At 36.0% G+C, this 15396-nt stretch overlaps 1 protein-coding gene and 1 long non-coding RNA gene across 2 annotated transcripts in view; one reads left to right on the top strand and one right to left on the bottom strand.

Annotated features, from left to right (window-relative positions):
- The window catches only part of FYB2 (FYN binding protein 2), a 70169-nt gene that overhangs the window by 47530 nt on the left and 7243 nt on the right, over window positions 1–15396 (top strand). Inside the window, 7 exon segments of the mRNA XM_011370508.2 lie at window positions 1364–1478; window positions 1587–1627; window positions 3151–3214; window positions 4276–4374; window positions 6612–6640; window positions 8045–8105; window positions 15276–15359. Coding sequence (XP_011368810.2) covers window positions 1364–1478; window positions 1587–1627; window positions 3151–3214; window positions 4276–4374; window positions 6612–6640; window positions 8045–8105; window positions 15276–15359 — 493 coding nt within the window.
- LOC111745923 overlaps window positions 3818–15396 on the bottom strand; it is a 22594-nt gene continuing 11015 nt past the window's right edge. Inside the window, exons 4-6 of the long non-coding RNA XR_002782849.1 lie at window positions 8120–8231; window positions 4524–4585; window positions 3818–4010 (exon numbers count right to left, since the gene is read on the bottom strand). This is a non-coding gene — a long non-coding RNA (uncharacterized LOC111745923). The remainder of the gene's footprint in view (window positions 4011–4523; window positions 4586–8119; window positions 8232–15396) is intronic.

Consider the following 15396-nt stretch of genomic DNA (forward strand, 5'->3'; position numbering starts at 1 on the left):
AGAAAGGTAAATTAGGAGGCCTGGTAAGTTTGTCGCAGGAATTTAGGTGAGAGATCATGATAGCTTAGAGGAGGGTATTGTACTAGAGTTGTTGAGATGTCTTTGGATTCAAGATGTGACATGAAAGACTGGAGGTGGGAAATGAGAAAGGAGGCAAGGTTGTCTTCAAGGTTTTGTACGAATCAACTGAAAGGGTGGAGTTGCAACTTTTTATTGAATTGGGTCAGACTTCAGGAAGAGCAAATTCGCGGAGAAACTGAGAGTTTGGTTTGGAATGTAATATATTTAGACAACCAATGGAAATGGTATGAAGCCGATGGAGTGTCTAGAATTCACCAGAGATGTCCAAGAGCTGTAAATGTGGGCATTGTCTATGCGTTTTTAAAATGAAGTTACGAAATTTTACATTTGCCTCAGCCAAAAAGAGTAAGTAAAAAAATTGTCCTAAACTAAGAATTAAGCACCTGTGTGTTTAGCATCTTTGTTTTGTTTTGAAGAAATTTACTGATAACTCCTTAAGAAAAAGCAGAACCCTATGCCTCTGGGAGCTGACATCCATTGAGACAGTCTGGAGCCTATATGCTAACTGACTTCTTGTCAGAGGATGAAATCTTGTTGGTTGGTTCCTAGTTAATAGGCACAACTCAATTTGCTTATTGTTTATTTCACAGATGTATTACTACTTATTTCTGATTAACAGTTCATGTTTGAAAATGGATCTGAATCACCCATATTCTAAATATTAATCTATGCCAACTGATAAAAAGCTGGCAGTTTTATGGTAATGACAAAATTATCAGCTCTGTGAAATAATCCAGCACCTGCATTTAACTAGCTACTTGTGCAAACAATCCCAATACATTTTGGATTGTCCTGGTGAGAAGGGGAAACCGTCTTCTGGCTTATTCCAACATCAATGAATATTGAATGTTGACATGTGTTCCATCAATTTTTCTAAGAAATTGTACTTTAAGGAAAGAAATGCACAAAACTAGGCCATCTAGGAGTAGATAGAGAAGTCCCTGAAGGACTTCACCATTTGAGGGCTGGGGTTAGAGGAAGAACCGTCAAAGCAGAGGAGTTACTGGTTTACTAGGTAACTAGCACCCTTTATAAAAATGCATTAAGTCCTTGACACAGTCACCTAAAGAGCAGTTGTTATTAATCATTATCCCAACATCAGAGAATCATAACTGGGTCTCTGCAAGGGGAAACGGTTTGCCAAAGGATCATACATACTAAGATTCTAATCCAGTTTTGGCACATGTAACCTGCTGTTTCCTATTTTTGCCTCCATTGCTGGTGTGTAAATGCACTTATGATAGCAGTTGTTCTTCACGGGGTTTCTCTGTTTTCCTTACAGCTGGGTATGCAGAGGCCTTGGAGGTGACTAAAGAAACACCAAGCCAAGGGGCCTTTAAGCCAAATTCCATCTCAGAGGAGACGTACGATGACGTCGAGTACTCTAGGAGACAGGGGTAAGTACATTCCAGACCTTCAGCAGTGCGGTGAGACTTTAAATAAATGTGGTGAGACTTTAAAGGTGCAATGCAAGTTAATGGTGTTTGTTTCTTTTCTCCCCACAGATCAAAGTCAGACTTCTCTAACTCATTTGCCTCAGATAATGGTAAGTATAAGAAGACATTTCTGAAACTGCCAATAGTAATTGCTGAGTGCTCTGTGGCTGATTTATGATAAACTGTCTTTTATTTTTTTAAATTAAGTTTATTGGGGTAACATTGGTTAATACAATCATAATTTTCAAATGAAAACTGTCTTTTATTTATATATATTTTTAATAATACCAATTGGGCAGGGTGGTAGTAAGCTACGGGAAGTAAGTGGTTTGAGATATGTGTTGATAAATGCATTTAGAATTGTGAAGGTAAAGATGCTGGTAATGGTGCTCATGTGGGGAAAAAAGAATAAGTCAACATCACTGTGAAATTGCTTCCTTCCTGATCTCTTCACAACGCAGAACTGATTATAGGAATGTTTTTACTTAAAACACTTTCATGGCTTCCCAATATTTTTACAATCTACCTTAATATGGTCTAATGGTCTTGAGTGGTTTGCCCCTACCTGCCTCTGAGGCCTGTTCTCTCACTCTCTATACTCTATGTTTGAGATCCAGTCATGCTGAACTTTTAGCTCCCTTTCCAAGCTCCCACTGCAGGATGTTTGTATATACTACTCCCTCTTGCTAGAATTTTCTTTCCTCCCCTGGATCCCTTTGCCTAAGTTACTCCTAACCTTTCTTATATCAGATCGATCATTATCCTCCCAGTGCATCCGATCTTTGGTATACAGTCTCAGAGTATCATGGCCCTCCTTTTCATAGCACTTGTCAGAGCTGTAATATATTTATGTGATTTTTTGATTAATGACTATCTTCCCTCCTAGATGGTTTTCTTCTTTATGCTTACCGTTTTCCCTAGCCCCTACTATAATGCCTGGCACATGTTATATATTGTTTTAAATATTTGTCAAATGAATGAATGAAAAAAATAATGGAGGAATAATCAAATCCTACTCTGATTGTTTCTGTTCTTCTTAGAATGTCAGAATTTTAGATGGAGAAACTATCCTTGAGATCATTAAACACAGTATCCTCATTTTAAAATGGAAACTGAGGCACAGAGAAGTTAAATGACTCTCCCATACACCTTGTGCGTGAGTCAGGTTCTGAACTTGAAAATACTGTCGTCAGGGTAGACTCAAAGTGTATCTGTGACTACTAAAGCATATGTGCTGGGCTAAGCTAAAGCCATGCCATTAAGGGAAAGATTATTCAAGATGTATTAGTTCTCCATTATTTCCCCAGAATTCAACAGTGTCTGATGTTTAGTAGATTCTGATTATTATATACTAAATATACAAGGGAGGGGGGCAGTAGAAGGAAAGAATCTGTTGATAAACCAACTTTCATTGACCAAATCAGATCAGACTTGGAATCAAGTTTTACATAGGTTTAATTATTTTTACCATATGCTTATAAAAATATGTGCATGTTTCAATAAAAAATGCTTAATAACAAAGATCAAACTATCCTAGCACCTGGTAGGTATCCAATAAATATTTATTAAATATGAATCTGAACTGTTTTTATAATGAATGAAAAGGTTTTGTTGGCTTTTTTTTTAATTTCAGATGAAAATAGTGAAAAAACGTATGACGATGTCTACAAAACAAAGAGCAACTACTCAAAGATGGAGTGAGTTTCTCTTTCTTGGCTTCCTAGCTAATGGTATTTCCTGTTAGTCTAAGAAAACCAGTTTAAGAAGTGGCTCCTTTGCCTGCCCTCACCATCTTAGGGAGGATTTGCAAAGAGAACAGAGATAAGCTATTTTAATACCTCATGATGATCAACAGAATACTTGTACTTGCATGTTATAAATTTCAAATCACATTGCTTTCTCTTTTGAGAAAATGTCCATCTTCCAGAGTAGATGACTTTGATATCGTGTTAGAAAATAAGTGAGAAAGAAGTAAATGTCAATAAAACTTGCTTCAATTCTATAGTATTTTTCTAGGAAGACGTCAACGGTTATGATTTATCTGTGTTTTTGCAAGTTACTAAGACTCATTGAGATTTGGGCTTAATTTAGTATCTAAAAATTCAGTGTTATCAAGAATAATATTTGTTCGAGTGGGCATTATTTGTTAAGTTTAATTATTAGAGGCACAATGTAGAAAGGAAAACAGCAATGGTAACAAACAAAAAGTTTGGGGTGAAGGGAAAAGATGGTATCCATGGTGAGCAGGACAATGTGGATACATTACTCCCTCTCCCTACTCCCCAAAAAAACCAAGAACGTATTTGGAAAAATTTTATTCATCACCCGAGCAGTCAGTGTATCACCATTGTTGTATTACATCGTTCTGTAAATTAAAAATCAGCGACGTGAATTTCAGGAGCCAGATATTCTTATAACGTATTTCTAGTATAGTTTGTAAAATATGCTTCCCCGGATCATCTCTTCTAAAAGGAAGACTTTGCTCTGTGAACTCTGCAAAATAGAGACCATTTGCAGTAGGTGAAAATTTATATTAAAATATAATAATTCCCTTCATGGCTGACTGGTGTGTGCTATTTCATACAGACATCAAAACAAAGAAGAAGAGCACAGAAGTTGACAAGGCATTTCCCTGCTCTTCCTTGACTGGGATGTATTTTAGAAATGAGACAAAAGCCTCTGATCCTTTTTACTCCAACAGCCTTCCATCTCTGTTACTCTCTCAAATGCCATGTTTATATTCTCTGATTCCTCTTAGTTCAGATGGAAAAGAAACACTTAAAAGACTGCAGAGGTTCTTCAAGAAAGAAAAGGATAGATTTAAGATGAAGAAAACCAAGTCAAAAGAAAACATAAGGTAAAAAATAAAAAAGTTTTTATTACTTTGTATGAGAGGATTAGTGATGTTGGCCTGGTAGTTACACAGCTTGATGTTCTCCATCCTATTCTCAAAAACAGTGGAGGGGATATCAGAAACTAAAACCAAAAGCTCTGGTTATTACCTACCTCTTTCTTGCCAAGTTTCGAGTGAACTATACCCACAGATATTAATGAAAAAGTGACAGCCCCTGTTGAAAAAAATGTTGAGAAAAGGTTGTAGACAAGGATACAGAGAAAGTCTTAATCTTACCACTAAGCATTATGTTATTAATTATGTCCTTTTTGGCTTTCTCATCCCTACAAGTTCCAGTGGTTTTGTCTACACTTCCTATTGTAATTTGTCTCTCTTGAGAAAGGCAACATGTGTAGAGGGGAGACGAACTTTTCAGCTGAAGTCCATGTATCTCAGTATTAGACCTGGAAAGACCCTCCAAGGTCACACTGGCCAATTGCCAATGTTTGGGAAATTAATACTTTCAGTGGTAGTAGAAAGAGACAGGAGGTCTAGATTTTGGATTCTAGTTTCAGCTCTTCCATTTATTGAGTCTGTAACCATAGGCAAATCATTTCCTTTGTGCACCCATACAGCCCAAGTGTCCTCTTGTCTACAATGAAAGGGAGACTGGGTAGTCTCTGGAGGTACCTCTCTCCCTAATCTATAGATATAAGTATATAGGTAAACATATAAATCTGCATTTTATGAGGGCAGGAATGGTATAATAATTTGCCCAAGGTCATTACATATATTGACATGGAATTGTGTTATTCTACTTTGAAGTTCTTTCAATTACAAAGCCTCAAAGTTATGTGATTTTAAGTCTAACTGTCTGTTGGATGTAGATCTACCAAGAGAGCCAGCAGAGTACGGGGTTTATAAATTGTAGTCTTGACCATCGAAGATAAGGGAGTTTGGCTCCAGTGGTCAATGAGACCTAAAATCAGACCCTGGCCTGAGCAGGTTAGATGCTTCTGACAAAAATTATTAGCATGATACCAACAGTCCCTTAAAAATTGGATCCAGGTGAGAATGCTCTGACTCCAATGACCATGTATTTCTTCTACTCCATCCTGCATATCACAGTCCTGACAGCATCCAGTCTGGTCTCATAGACCAGCGGTCCCTAACCTCTTTGGCATCAGGGACCGGTGCTCCTGTGAGAATCAAATGCATAATGATCTGAGGTGGAGCTGAGGCAGTGATGCTAGTGCTGGGGAGTGGCTGCAAATACAGATGAAGTTTCACTAACTCACCTGCCACTTATCTCCTGCTGTGTGGCCCGATTAGTAACAGGCCCAGGGATTGGGGACTTCTGTTATAGAAACTAACAGCAGGGATCACTGAGCATCTATCTGCTCTGTCCCAGGGACATTCACCTAGGTATGCTCATCCAGTATAAAAGTAACTGTAAGATAGGTGCTGAGATTTTAGAAATGAAGAAACTGAGGCTTACATAAAGGATAGCTGATCTTCTCGAAAGTACTCTTCCTTTGGACATTCCTTGATTATGTTTGTCCGAGTGCTGTATTAATTTACTTTAGTCTCCTTCACTAAATCCCAAGCTACTTCAGTACAGAAACTCTGTCTGATCATTTTGTACATGGAACACATGGGCCTGGCAAGTGTCCCCAAAATACCTGTAGGACTGAACTTATATTATTGTTTAAAATGCATGGATTTTTTTTTTTTCTACCACATCATACTTCTTTCCACGTGATCTCCTTAACCATGAGATTTGAGGAGAACCAAACAATCTACCTGGGCCTAATGTCCTTTCACATTTAGCAATTTACCATCTTCCATTTCCACCTAGCCTAGAATTCTCCCCTCAAGTCATCCCTTTGGCCTACATATATTCATAGGCAGGGTTCAGTGTCACCAGAAGGTTGTTCTCTCTCACCATATTTATCCCACATTGTATGTATCTGAATGACATGTGGAATGTTAGAAGGCTGAAACAGAATCCTGTGGATGGAGAAGGGCAGGGCTGTGGAATAGCCTGAGGATGTCTGCTTAGAAAAGGGAGTATAGCTGGTCACAAGCCCTAAATAAGCTCATTTAGAAAGGGGGTGGTAAGTGATCAGAACAAAGCTGAAGGAAACGTTTGCTTCACATCTTTGCCTAGAAGCCTCTGTATTAAGAAACCTAGTCATCAATCTGCTATTCTGAATATGTTTTTTTTCCTTAAACCTTATGTGTCTTTTGTCAATCAACAGTGCATTTTCCATTTCACTGCCTGATTTAGGTAAGTGATATCCACTTTCTGCTGGCACGAAACTACTCAGTATTGGCATATGCTGGGGCAGGTAAAGAGAAGTAGTAATCCCTCCTGCATTCTGTATTTGATGAAAAACTGATACATTGAAATCAAAGATGAAATTTTACACAATAATATTATTGACTTTGGGGAAAATGAGAAATTTTCTCAAGTGCCTACTATATACCAGGCCTCTTAAATCCCAGTGAAATAGGTGTTATCCCATTTTAGGGAGGCTCCCATACCCACATCTCTACTTTAGTGATCTGGGATTTGAATTCAAGTCGCTCTGATTTTGAAGCTCATGTATTTGACATTATGCCGCACAGCCTCTTGAAGGATTTTACACCCAGATCACCTTAATTAAGACATAATTTGAACATGATCACATTGCAGCACACATACTAACTGAATCAAAGATGGGTCAAATGATATATTGTTTGCTTTGCTATGAAAACAAATGTACATGTTAGCACAGTGCCTGACATATAGTATGTTCAGTAAGTTGACTGTCAATTAAAGAGGTCTCTGTGTTGTTGTTTGTTGGCTTTTGTTTATGGGCTCTAGCCATAGTGGCTACTTTGCTTTTATTCTGACTTGTCAATTCAAATGTATATTATATTCCACAAATATGAGTTTGCCAAACTAAATAACAAATGAAGATTATATAAACCCAGTAAAACTATAGGTCTCCCAAAATATCCTTGGTCCTTCGTTTAAAAGAAAAAAAAAAAAAAGCCTACTTACAATAGGTAAGCATTGTGCCCCCCATCCAAACTTATGAATAACTGAATATGAATTATGAATAATTATGCCAGAAGGTCTCAAACTCATTCAGGTGGTGAATCACTTAAATATTCTAGAATTCTGTGAAGAGCATCAAGGAATGTGACTATCCTAAACTGAACATGTCTAATTATGTACAATATATACTAAGTCAGATTCCATTTTATGCAAGATTATTATAAAGGAGCAGTTGCCAATGGTTTGAAATAAAAATCATGGAAAAAGTCAACTATTAATCTGTTTTCTCCCCTAGGAATTAAGAAACACCCTCTATTTAGCAATATAACATCTTTGTCCAGTTCTAGATGATAGAAACCTAGTCTAAAAATGATCCTTTCAGCAACTCATATTTCTGGAAATCTGTATAAAATCAAATTGTGTGTCTGAGATATTAGGACATCTATTTTTTTAAACCCTCAGTTGAATTTCTTCCCAAATGGAGAACCTTTTCTTTCTTTGATCTTTTTAGTCCGTCTGCATTCTGTAATCAGATTTTGATAAAACCGGCTTGGGGATGCACCTGAATAATTGTGTGCAATCTGAGAAGCCAGGGACTGTGTAAACCATACCTAATTATGGACTATTTTGATCCTATCTTGATCCTAGAATTTAGGTCTCAAGAAGTTATTATCCATGATGACGTGAACATAAATGAAAAAGAGTCAAAGTAAGTCAATTTACCTTATTGGCCATCCCTGCTTTTTAACCCATTTCCTGGTGTTTTGTTAAATATGGTCAGAGTACCATCTTCAGATCCTTGGATACTTGATGAGAAGTCAACTTATGGTACTCCCTTAAGAAGGAAAAAAAAAATAACAGGTGATCTAACAGTGGTAAGTGATTAAAAATTCACTGGAGCTTTAGAATCTGTTTCTTATATTTGAATCTAGAATTGAAACTGATTTCAACACAATTACTTATTTAGTCATGTGTTATGTACAAGGCAATGTGGAAGATAGTGAGCACTATCTGACAGAACCTCTGTTCTCAAAGACTAAATAACTATAATCTATCAAAAAAAGAAAGTATCCCAAAACTTGATTCTTCCACTCTAGCTACTTATCTGTCCTTTCCCTCTCAACTAAATGGCTGAAAATACAGGTCTCCTCCTTTTACTCCAAGATCACTGCAATTGGGCTTCTGTTCCTATCACACTCGAGAACTTATTTTTGATAAGGTCACTATTAACTTCTTTGTTAAATCTAGTGGATACCTTTAAGTCTTTATTTTACTTGGCTTCTCTATAATATCTTAAATTGTTGATTATGCTATCCTTCGAAGGAAAAAATATTAACTTTTCCCCAGGTTTTCATGTTATTTTTTATTCATGTTTAGCTGTTGTTCCTCCTGTTTGGTTGTAAGATTTCCTATGTCAGTTCTAGTCTATCTTCATATGTTCTTGAATGATCTCATCCACATCAAAGGCTTTAATTATAACCATTAAAGTAATGATATTGAAATTTATATTGGGGTCAGATTTCCTTCCTCCACCCTGCTGAATAACTCTATTTGAAACTCAGAATTCCATAACTAATACTCTCAACTCTCCCCATCCAAATATGGTCCCGTTTCTTCTGATCTCTGTGTTGGTAATTGTTTCAACACAGTTACCCAAACCAAAACCCTGGGCATTGTCCTCAACAATTCCTCTCCTGCCTTGCATCCTCTTCTGTCCCAGTAACTCTCAAAACACTCCCACTTTCCATCCCTACTGCACAGCCACAGTGCAAGCCCTCGTCGTTTCTTAGCTAGACTGTTGCAGCAACTTCCAAAATGGCCTTCTCATGTCCACTTCAGTTTATTCTCCAAACTTTCAGAAGTGCAGATGTGGTCATGTCATAAAACCAACCATCCACCAGCTTAAAAACATTTAGTGGTTTTCCCTTGCTCTCAGAATGAAATACAAACTGCTTAGGAAGACATAAAATTCATTAATTTCACATTGGAATTTAGTTGTTTGGATATTTTTAAAGAAAATATAGAATGTATACGTTGGGAAGAGTACATAGTTGGGGAATGCCTCTATACAGGGGTGAGAATTTAAGAAAAAAAGCGAATGGTTCTACCTATAACACTTTGCTATGCTTTTTGCCTGGTAATCTATTTTATTTCTCATTATTGAAAGGTGAATTCAGATTTTACTTTCCCCAGGAAGCCCTCTTTGACCTCATCTATTTATGTTAGGTACCCCTTTTTTATCAGAAGATTTTTCTCATAGTTGTAGTGGTCTTGTTTCTTGCCTATCTCCTTGTCTAGGTAGAAACTCCCTGAGCTTTGGACTGTGGCTTTCAAATTTGTATTATGTGGCTTCATACCAAAACGTAATTTGTTAAATCAGTTAACAAAGGGCCTACTAAAAAGAAAAAGTGCAAAATAATCTGGAAGCTCAGAATAGGCAGCCATTTCCATAATTTAGGGTTTCAGAAAAGTACGTGCCCAGTTGAAGCAGGAAGGATAGGTAACATTTTGATCCCCAGGTGGAGACTGGGGATCAAGAAGAGAGAAAAGGAGGGTATGGGGAGGGGAACAACTATGTAAATAGAAATGATCACATAAGAGAGTGTTATAAGCAGGAAATGCAATTTGGCATGAAATGGAGAGGAGCCCTGGAATATCAAATTAGAGTAAGAATGAATTCTTTTTCTTAAAAATAAATTATAAAAATCAAAAGAAAATCAGAAACATATGTAAATTGTAAAGCATGACAAAAGAAATCCCTCTGAATCCATCACTCGACTTCAGAACTAGAATATGCCTTGGCTTCTCTACCTTGTGCACATCCCCCAGCCTATCTCATTGCCATTCCCCTAAGGTAACCGTTCTCCTAAATTGTGTGTTTTATTTTCTGTTCAAAAGAAAAACAGTATTATCAAGCACATGATTAAATATAGTTTCATTCGGGTTTTGAACACTATATAAAAATGGTATCATGCTGAATACAGAATTCTGCAACTTTTTTTAACTCAAAATCCATCCTTTTTTTCTTTTACCACTGTAATTCAGTCATTTTTATTATTCTATAATATTCCATGATATGTATATACCACAATTTAGCCATTCTCTTGGTTGGTAGGTATTGGGGTAATTTCAAATTTTTTGCATTTATGAATAATGCTGCTACAAATATTCATGTCTCCTGTGAATATGTGCAAGAATTTTTTGAAATATATATCTTTTATACACACACACAAGGAGAAAAAATGAAAATTATATAAGGGATACAAATTTGTAAGAAAATGCCAACTTGTTTTCCAAAGTGGTTGTACTAATTTACACTCTCCCTAGTGGTATATAAGGATAATACTGACCCACATTCTCATCAACACTGAGAACAGGAAGAATTCTTAATTTTGGCAGTTTAGTGGGTAGAAAATACTATCTCATTGTGGTATTAATTTGTATTACCTTCATTACTAACAATGATAAATCTCTTTTAATATGTTTATTCACCATTCATGTCTGCTTTCTATAGAGGACCTGCTCATACCTTTTGCTTGTTTTCCTATTGGATTACTAGTCTTTTCCTTATTTAGAGCTAAGAGCATTTTTATGCCATTCTAGATACAACTCCCTTGTCAGTTATATGTATTGCAAGTATCTTCTTCCACTTTGTAGCTTGCCTTTTCAACTTCCTTTCTAGTCTTCAGGTGAATAGAAATTCTTAATTTTAATGTATTTGAATTAATTTACCCTTTATAATTGTTGCTTTTAAAGAGATCTTTTTCTCAAAGTCATATATTCTCCTACATTTTCTTCTAAAACTGTTAGTTTTGCCTTTTATACTTAAACTTTAGATCTGGAACTGTTTTTTTTTTTTGTAGTTATAGTGTAGTAGAGATCTAATTAAATTTTCTTCCATAGAAATAAATGGGCTAGCATAATTAACTAAATAGTCCCTATTTTTTCCATTGATCTACAATACCATCTTTGTCACACGAGGTTTCCATATATCTGAAGATCTGTTTTCATGCTCTCTATTCAATACCAGTGTTGTTTCTATCCTTATTGCATTGTGGTCTGAAAAAGTAGTTGATATCAGTGTCTTCACATGTTTTAAGACATGATTTATGCCTGGAATATGGTCAATTTTTGTAAATGTTCCATGTGTACTTTAGAAATATATTAATTCTCTAACTTTTTGATATAAGGATCAATTTATGTCCTTTAAATCAAGTATGTGTTAGCTCTATTAAAATCTATAGATTTATGAATTTTTAAATGCTTGATCTATCAACATTTGAAAGAAATGGGCTGAAATCTCAAGCAAATATGGTATATTGGTCATGTTCTGCCAAAAGTTCTATCAGTTTTTGCTTTACATATTCTGAAGATTTTTTATTAGTTACAAACAAAATTTAAAATATCTCCTAGTGAATTGAATGTTTATGTTGTAGCCATCTCTATTCCTAATACTATTACTAACAAAATACTTATATAGCTCTTATTGTAGGTCAGTCACTGTTTCGTATATTTAATATGTATTAACGCATTCAGTCTACACAACAATCCTGTGAGGTAGATATGTTTTAATACAAATAGGAGAGACCGAGGCGCAGAGGTGCAGTTGTTCAAGCTCACACAGGTAAGTGTTAGAACCAGAATTCACACCCAAGTAATTGGATGACTAATCCGTTCTTTACTATTTACACTATGCTCTCTCTCCTAGTGATTCTTTTTTGTTTAGAGTCTAATTTCCCAGAAATTATATGACTACTGATCTTTCTTTTAGTTAGTATTTCCCTATTATACATTTCTGATCCTTTAAGTTTCTGTTGTCCGTATTCTCATTCACTGTGTCTCATATAAATAGCATAGAACTGAATCTTCCTTTAAAAAAAATTCAGTATGACAATCTGTCTTATCTTCTACCTTGTCCTTGACCTAACGTTCAACCTTCTGAAATACTGTGGTGCTGATAACTAGCATTTTCCTCAGGACAAACTTGCCTTTTGTGCTTACATATTGCTAACCGGCTTTCTGTCCGGTTTCAGCTGGATTAGTGGAGGCTAATAGGACACTATATGTAGTGCTCACTCTAAACATAAAGTATAACAATTTGTTAAGACAAATGAAAACAAAAAATTTTATCCAGGATATGGTGGTTTGGTAATGGGAAGGCCCTTTCAGAATATGCTGCCCTATGAGGAAGTCCAGAACTCTGCGCAAGAGGACACTATAATCATAGCTACGCTTCAGGAAAGAAATCCAACCCTCCCATAGAATGCCTTGAAGAGAAGGTCATAAGTAGATATGTTAGAATATTATTACAATTGCTCAGGTGAAAGATGATCAAAATGTGTTCTACAGTAGTACAAGTGGAGTACAAATGGAGAAGATATTTCAGGAGAACTTAAGTGGATTTTATTAAATTGTGAATTCCTCTGGTAGAAACCATGTCTTCTTCATCTCTATTATCCAGTTCCTAACATAGCACTTAAAACGTGGTCGGTGCACAAGGAATATTTTATGAATAAATGATATTTATCAAGTAACTTAGCTCTTTTTTTTTTTTTTTTTTTATGTGATAGAGTAAATCTTCCATACTTTGGTCTCAGAGAAACCAATTATTAAAGGCACTTGTAGCAGATAGAACATTGATGGAAAGTGCAGATTTGGAATTAGAAATGTTTTTCTTGTAAGTTTGGCTAGTTTGAATGTCATGTCTTGGTAGGTGTTAGATTGAGGAGTAGCCTAAACCACAAAGGATTAAATTGTTGACAAATAATCCAGACCTCTGCTTTATGTTTCATTTCCTTTTGTTCATTAGAATATCTCCTAGTCACTCAGCAAGAGAAGGAAGAAAAGAGGGGAATCTTGAAAAGGACACTGAATGGTTTCTATAACTTGGCACCTGTGGGACCTGGGCATGTTGTCTTACTTCTCTGAACCTTAGTTTCTTAACCTGTGATATGGCAATAACAATCCTCATCTTGCCAAATTCATTAAGCTCTCTAACTAGATCACTAGAAAAACTAAAATAAGTTAACGGAGACACAATGAGTTGACATTAATGCTCACATGGTTAGCATGGGTATACACTGGTATGATCTTTCTGAAAGGATAATTTGGCAATATGTATCTAAAATGCCCAGACCCTTTACTTAACACAGTAATTTCACTTCAAGCAACTACCTCTAGTGAAAAATAAAGGACCCATAAAAAAAATATGCACAGAAATGTCTATTTCAGGGCTATTTACAAAAATAAAATGTTTAAAGCTGCCCAAATATCCAATAATTTGCTTATTATAGTACTCATCATAAATATTTAAATATATGCTAAATATATACTAGTTTCCAGTCATAGGGAGAAGTGCTTGTACCATGACAAGTGAAAAATAGCAGAATGCAAAATCATGTATATAGTATACTCTCAATTCAGTTTTTAAAAGGGCTTAGAAAATGTTTAGAAGTAAACACAGATGTCTTTGAGAGGTCAGATTATGCTTATTTTGTCTCTTTTCTACTGCTTTCAAATTTTTAAATACTCAAAATATGTGGCTTTATCAGTAAAGAAAATAAACTTTCAAATAGGCATTTGCCTTGCCCATTCCCTGTCCTCACAGTTCTAGCTCTTTCCAAATACGTCCATGCACAAGTTCTCTTTGAAGGCTTGCTGTATGCCTAGCGTCGTGCTGAGCTCACCGGATACATTGGATTATATGTTTGGATCCCATCTTCTGGGAACCTAAAGTGAGGAGAGAAAACAAGTGACCACTGGACAATTAGAAAAGCAACTGCTGAGCTCCATGTTCTAAACTCCACAGTCAGTAGACAGTAAAAGAAGACAGGGATGGAAGGAGATCCCTCGACAAGCTCTGGAGGGCTTCTTAAAAGCCTTCCCTAAGCTGTATCTTCAATGCTGGTCAAATGTTGAGTCCTTGACATTCTGTTGGATACTTGTGATCACAATGTGAAAGGGAATGGTGACACAATGTCCCTGAAAATCTCAAATTCCTGAGACATATATCCTTGTGGCCATAATTTACCCTATAAAGTTTTTGAAGTGTTCAAATGTGCAAGCACCAGAGATATACAAATGGTTGGTAGAGTAAAGTCCTGTCTTGCTCATGTTAATGATGGACATGTTGGTAATTTTGTCATATCCGGGAAAAAAACGTTTTGAAGTGGCACGTATGGTAAAAGACCATTAACTTAAGAGTCAAATGCACCTGGGTTTAAAGCCTCTATTTCTGTGACCATGATAGTTCTCTGATCATTTATTTCCTCCTTTGTAAAACTTTATGAATGACTACCTTAAAAGACAGTTGCAATGCTTACTGTGAAAAACAAATTAGTTAATATATGTAAAATGCCCAGAGTAAGACTCAACACATAGGTGCTCAGAAAGTGTTAGCTCTTTCTATAATACCCTCTTCCCTCCCTGAATCCTTTTCTACTAATGTTAAACAGTAGTTGGAGTAGTTTTCTCTCATGGTAAAGGTTAATATTATTTTTCACTATTAGAAGCAAAGAAAGTGAAGCTTAGAAAGGAGAGGAAGTATGATTATAAGCAGGTTGATCTCTTGCTTCTGGTTTCAAATTTGAATCACTGAAGATCAAAGGTCAGCAAACTACAGCCTGTGGGCCAAATACAGCTGCCACTTTTTTTTATAAATACAGTCTCAACAGCAGAGTTGAGTGGTTACCATAGAGATGGTAAGGCTTGCAAAGCCTAACATATTTACTATCTGACCTTGCCATAGGTTATCAAAATATACTTCTAGATGACTTTAAAATTTTTTTGTAAAACATAATTGCCCAGAAAGTGCTGATGGTTCCATAAATGTTTTTAGCTCAATCTTAATTTACTTGCTGAAAAATACTGTACTCCACAGAGATGAAGATAAAGTAAAAGCTTGGAAGCCCAAGTTTTTAGTACCAAAGGAAAAACAAGAAAAAACTGCTGAAGAATCAGAAAGGTAAGTACACAGGTGTGCTTACATTACAGCTCACCTA

The sequence above is a fragment of the Pteropus vampyrus genome, unplaced genomic scaffold (assembly GCF_000151845.1).
Source record: "Pteropus vampyrus isolate Shadow unplaced genomic scaffold, Pvam_2.0 Scaffold170, whole genome shotgun sequence".
NCBI classification, from domain to species: Eukaryota; Metazoa; Chordata; class Mammalia; order Chiroptera; family Pteropodidae; genus Pteropus; species Pteropus vampyrus.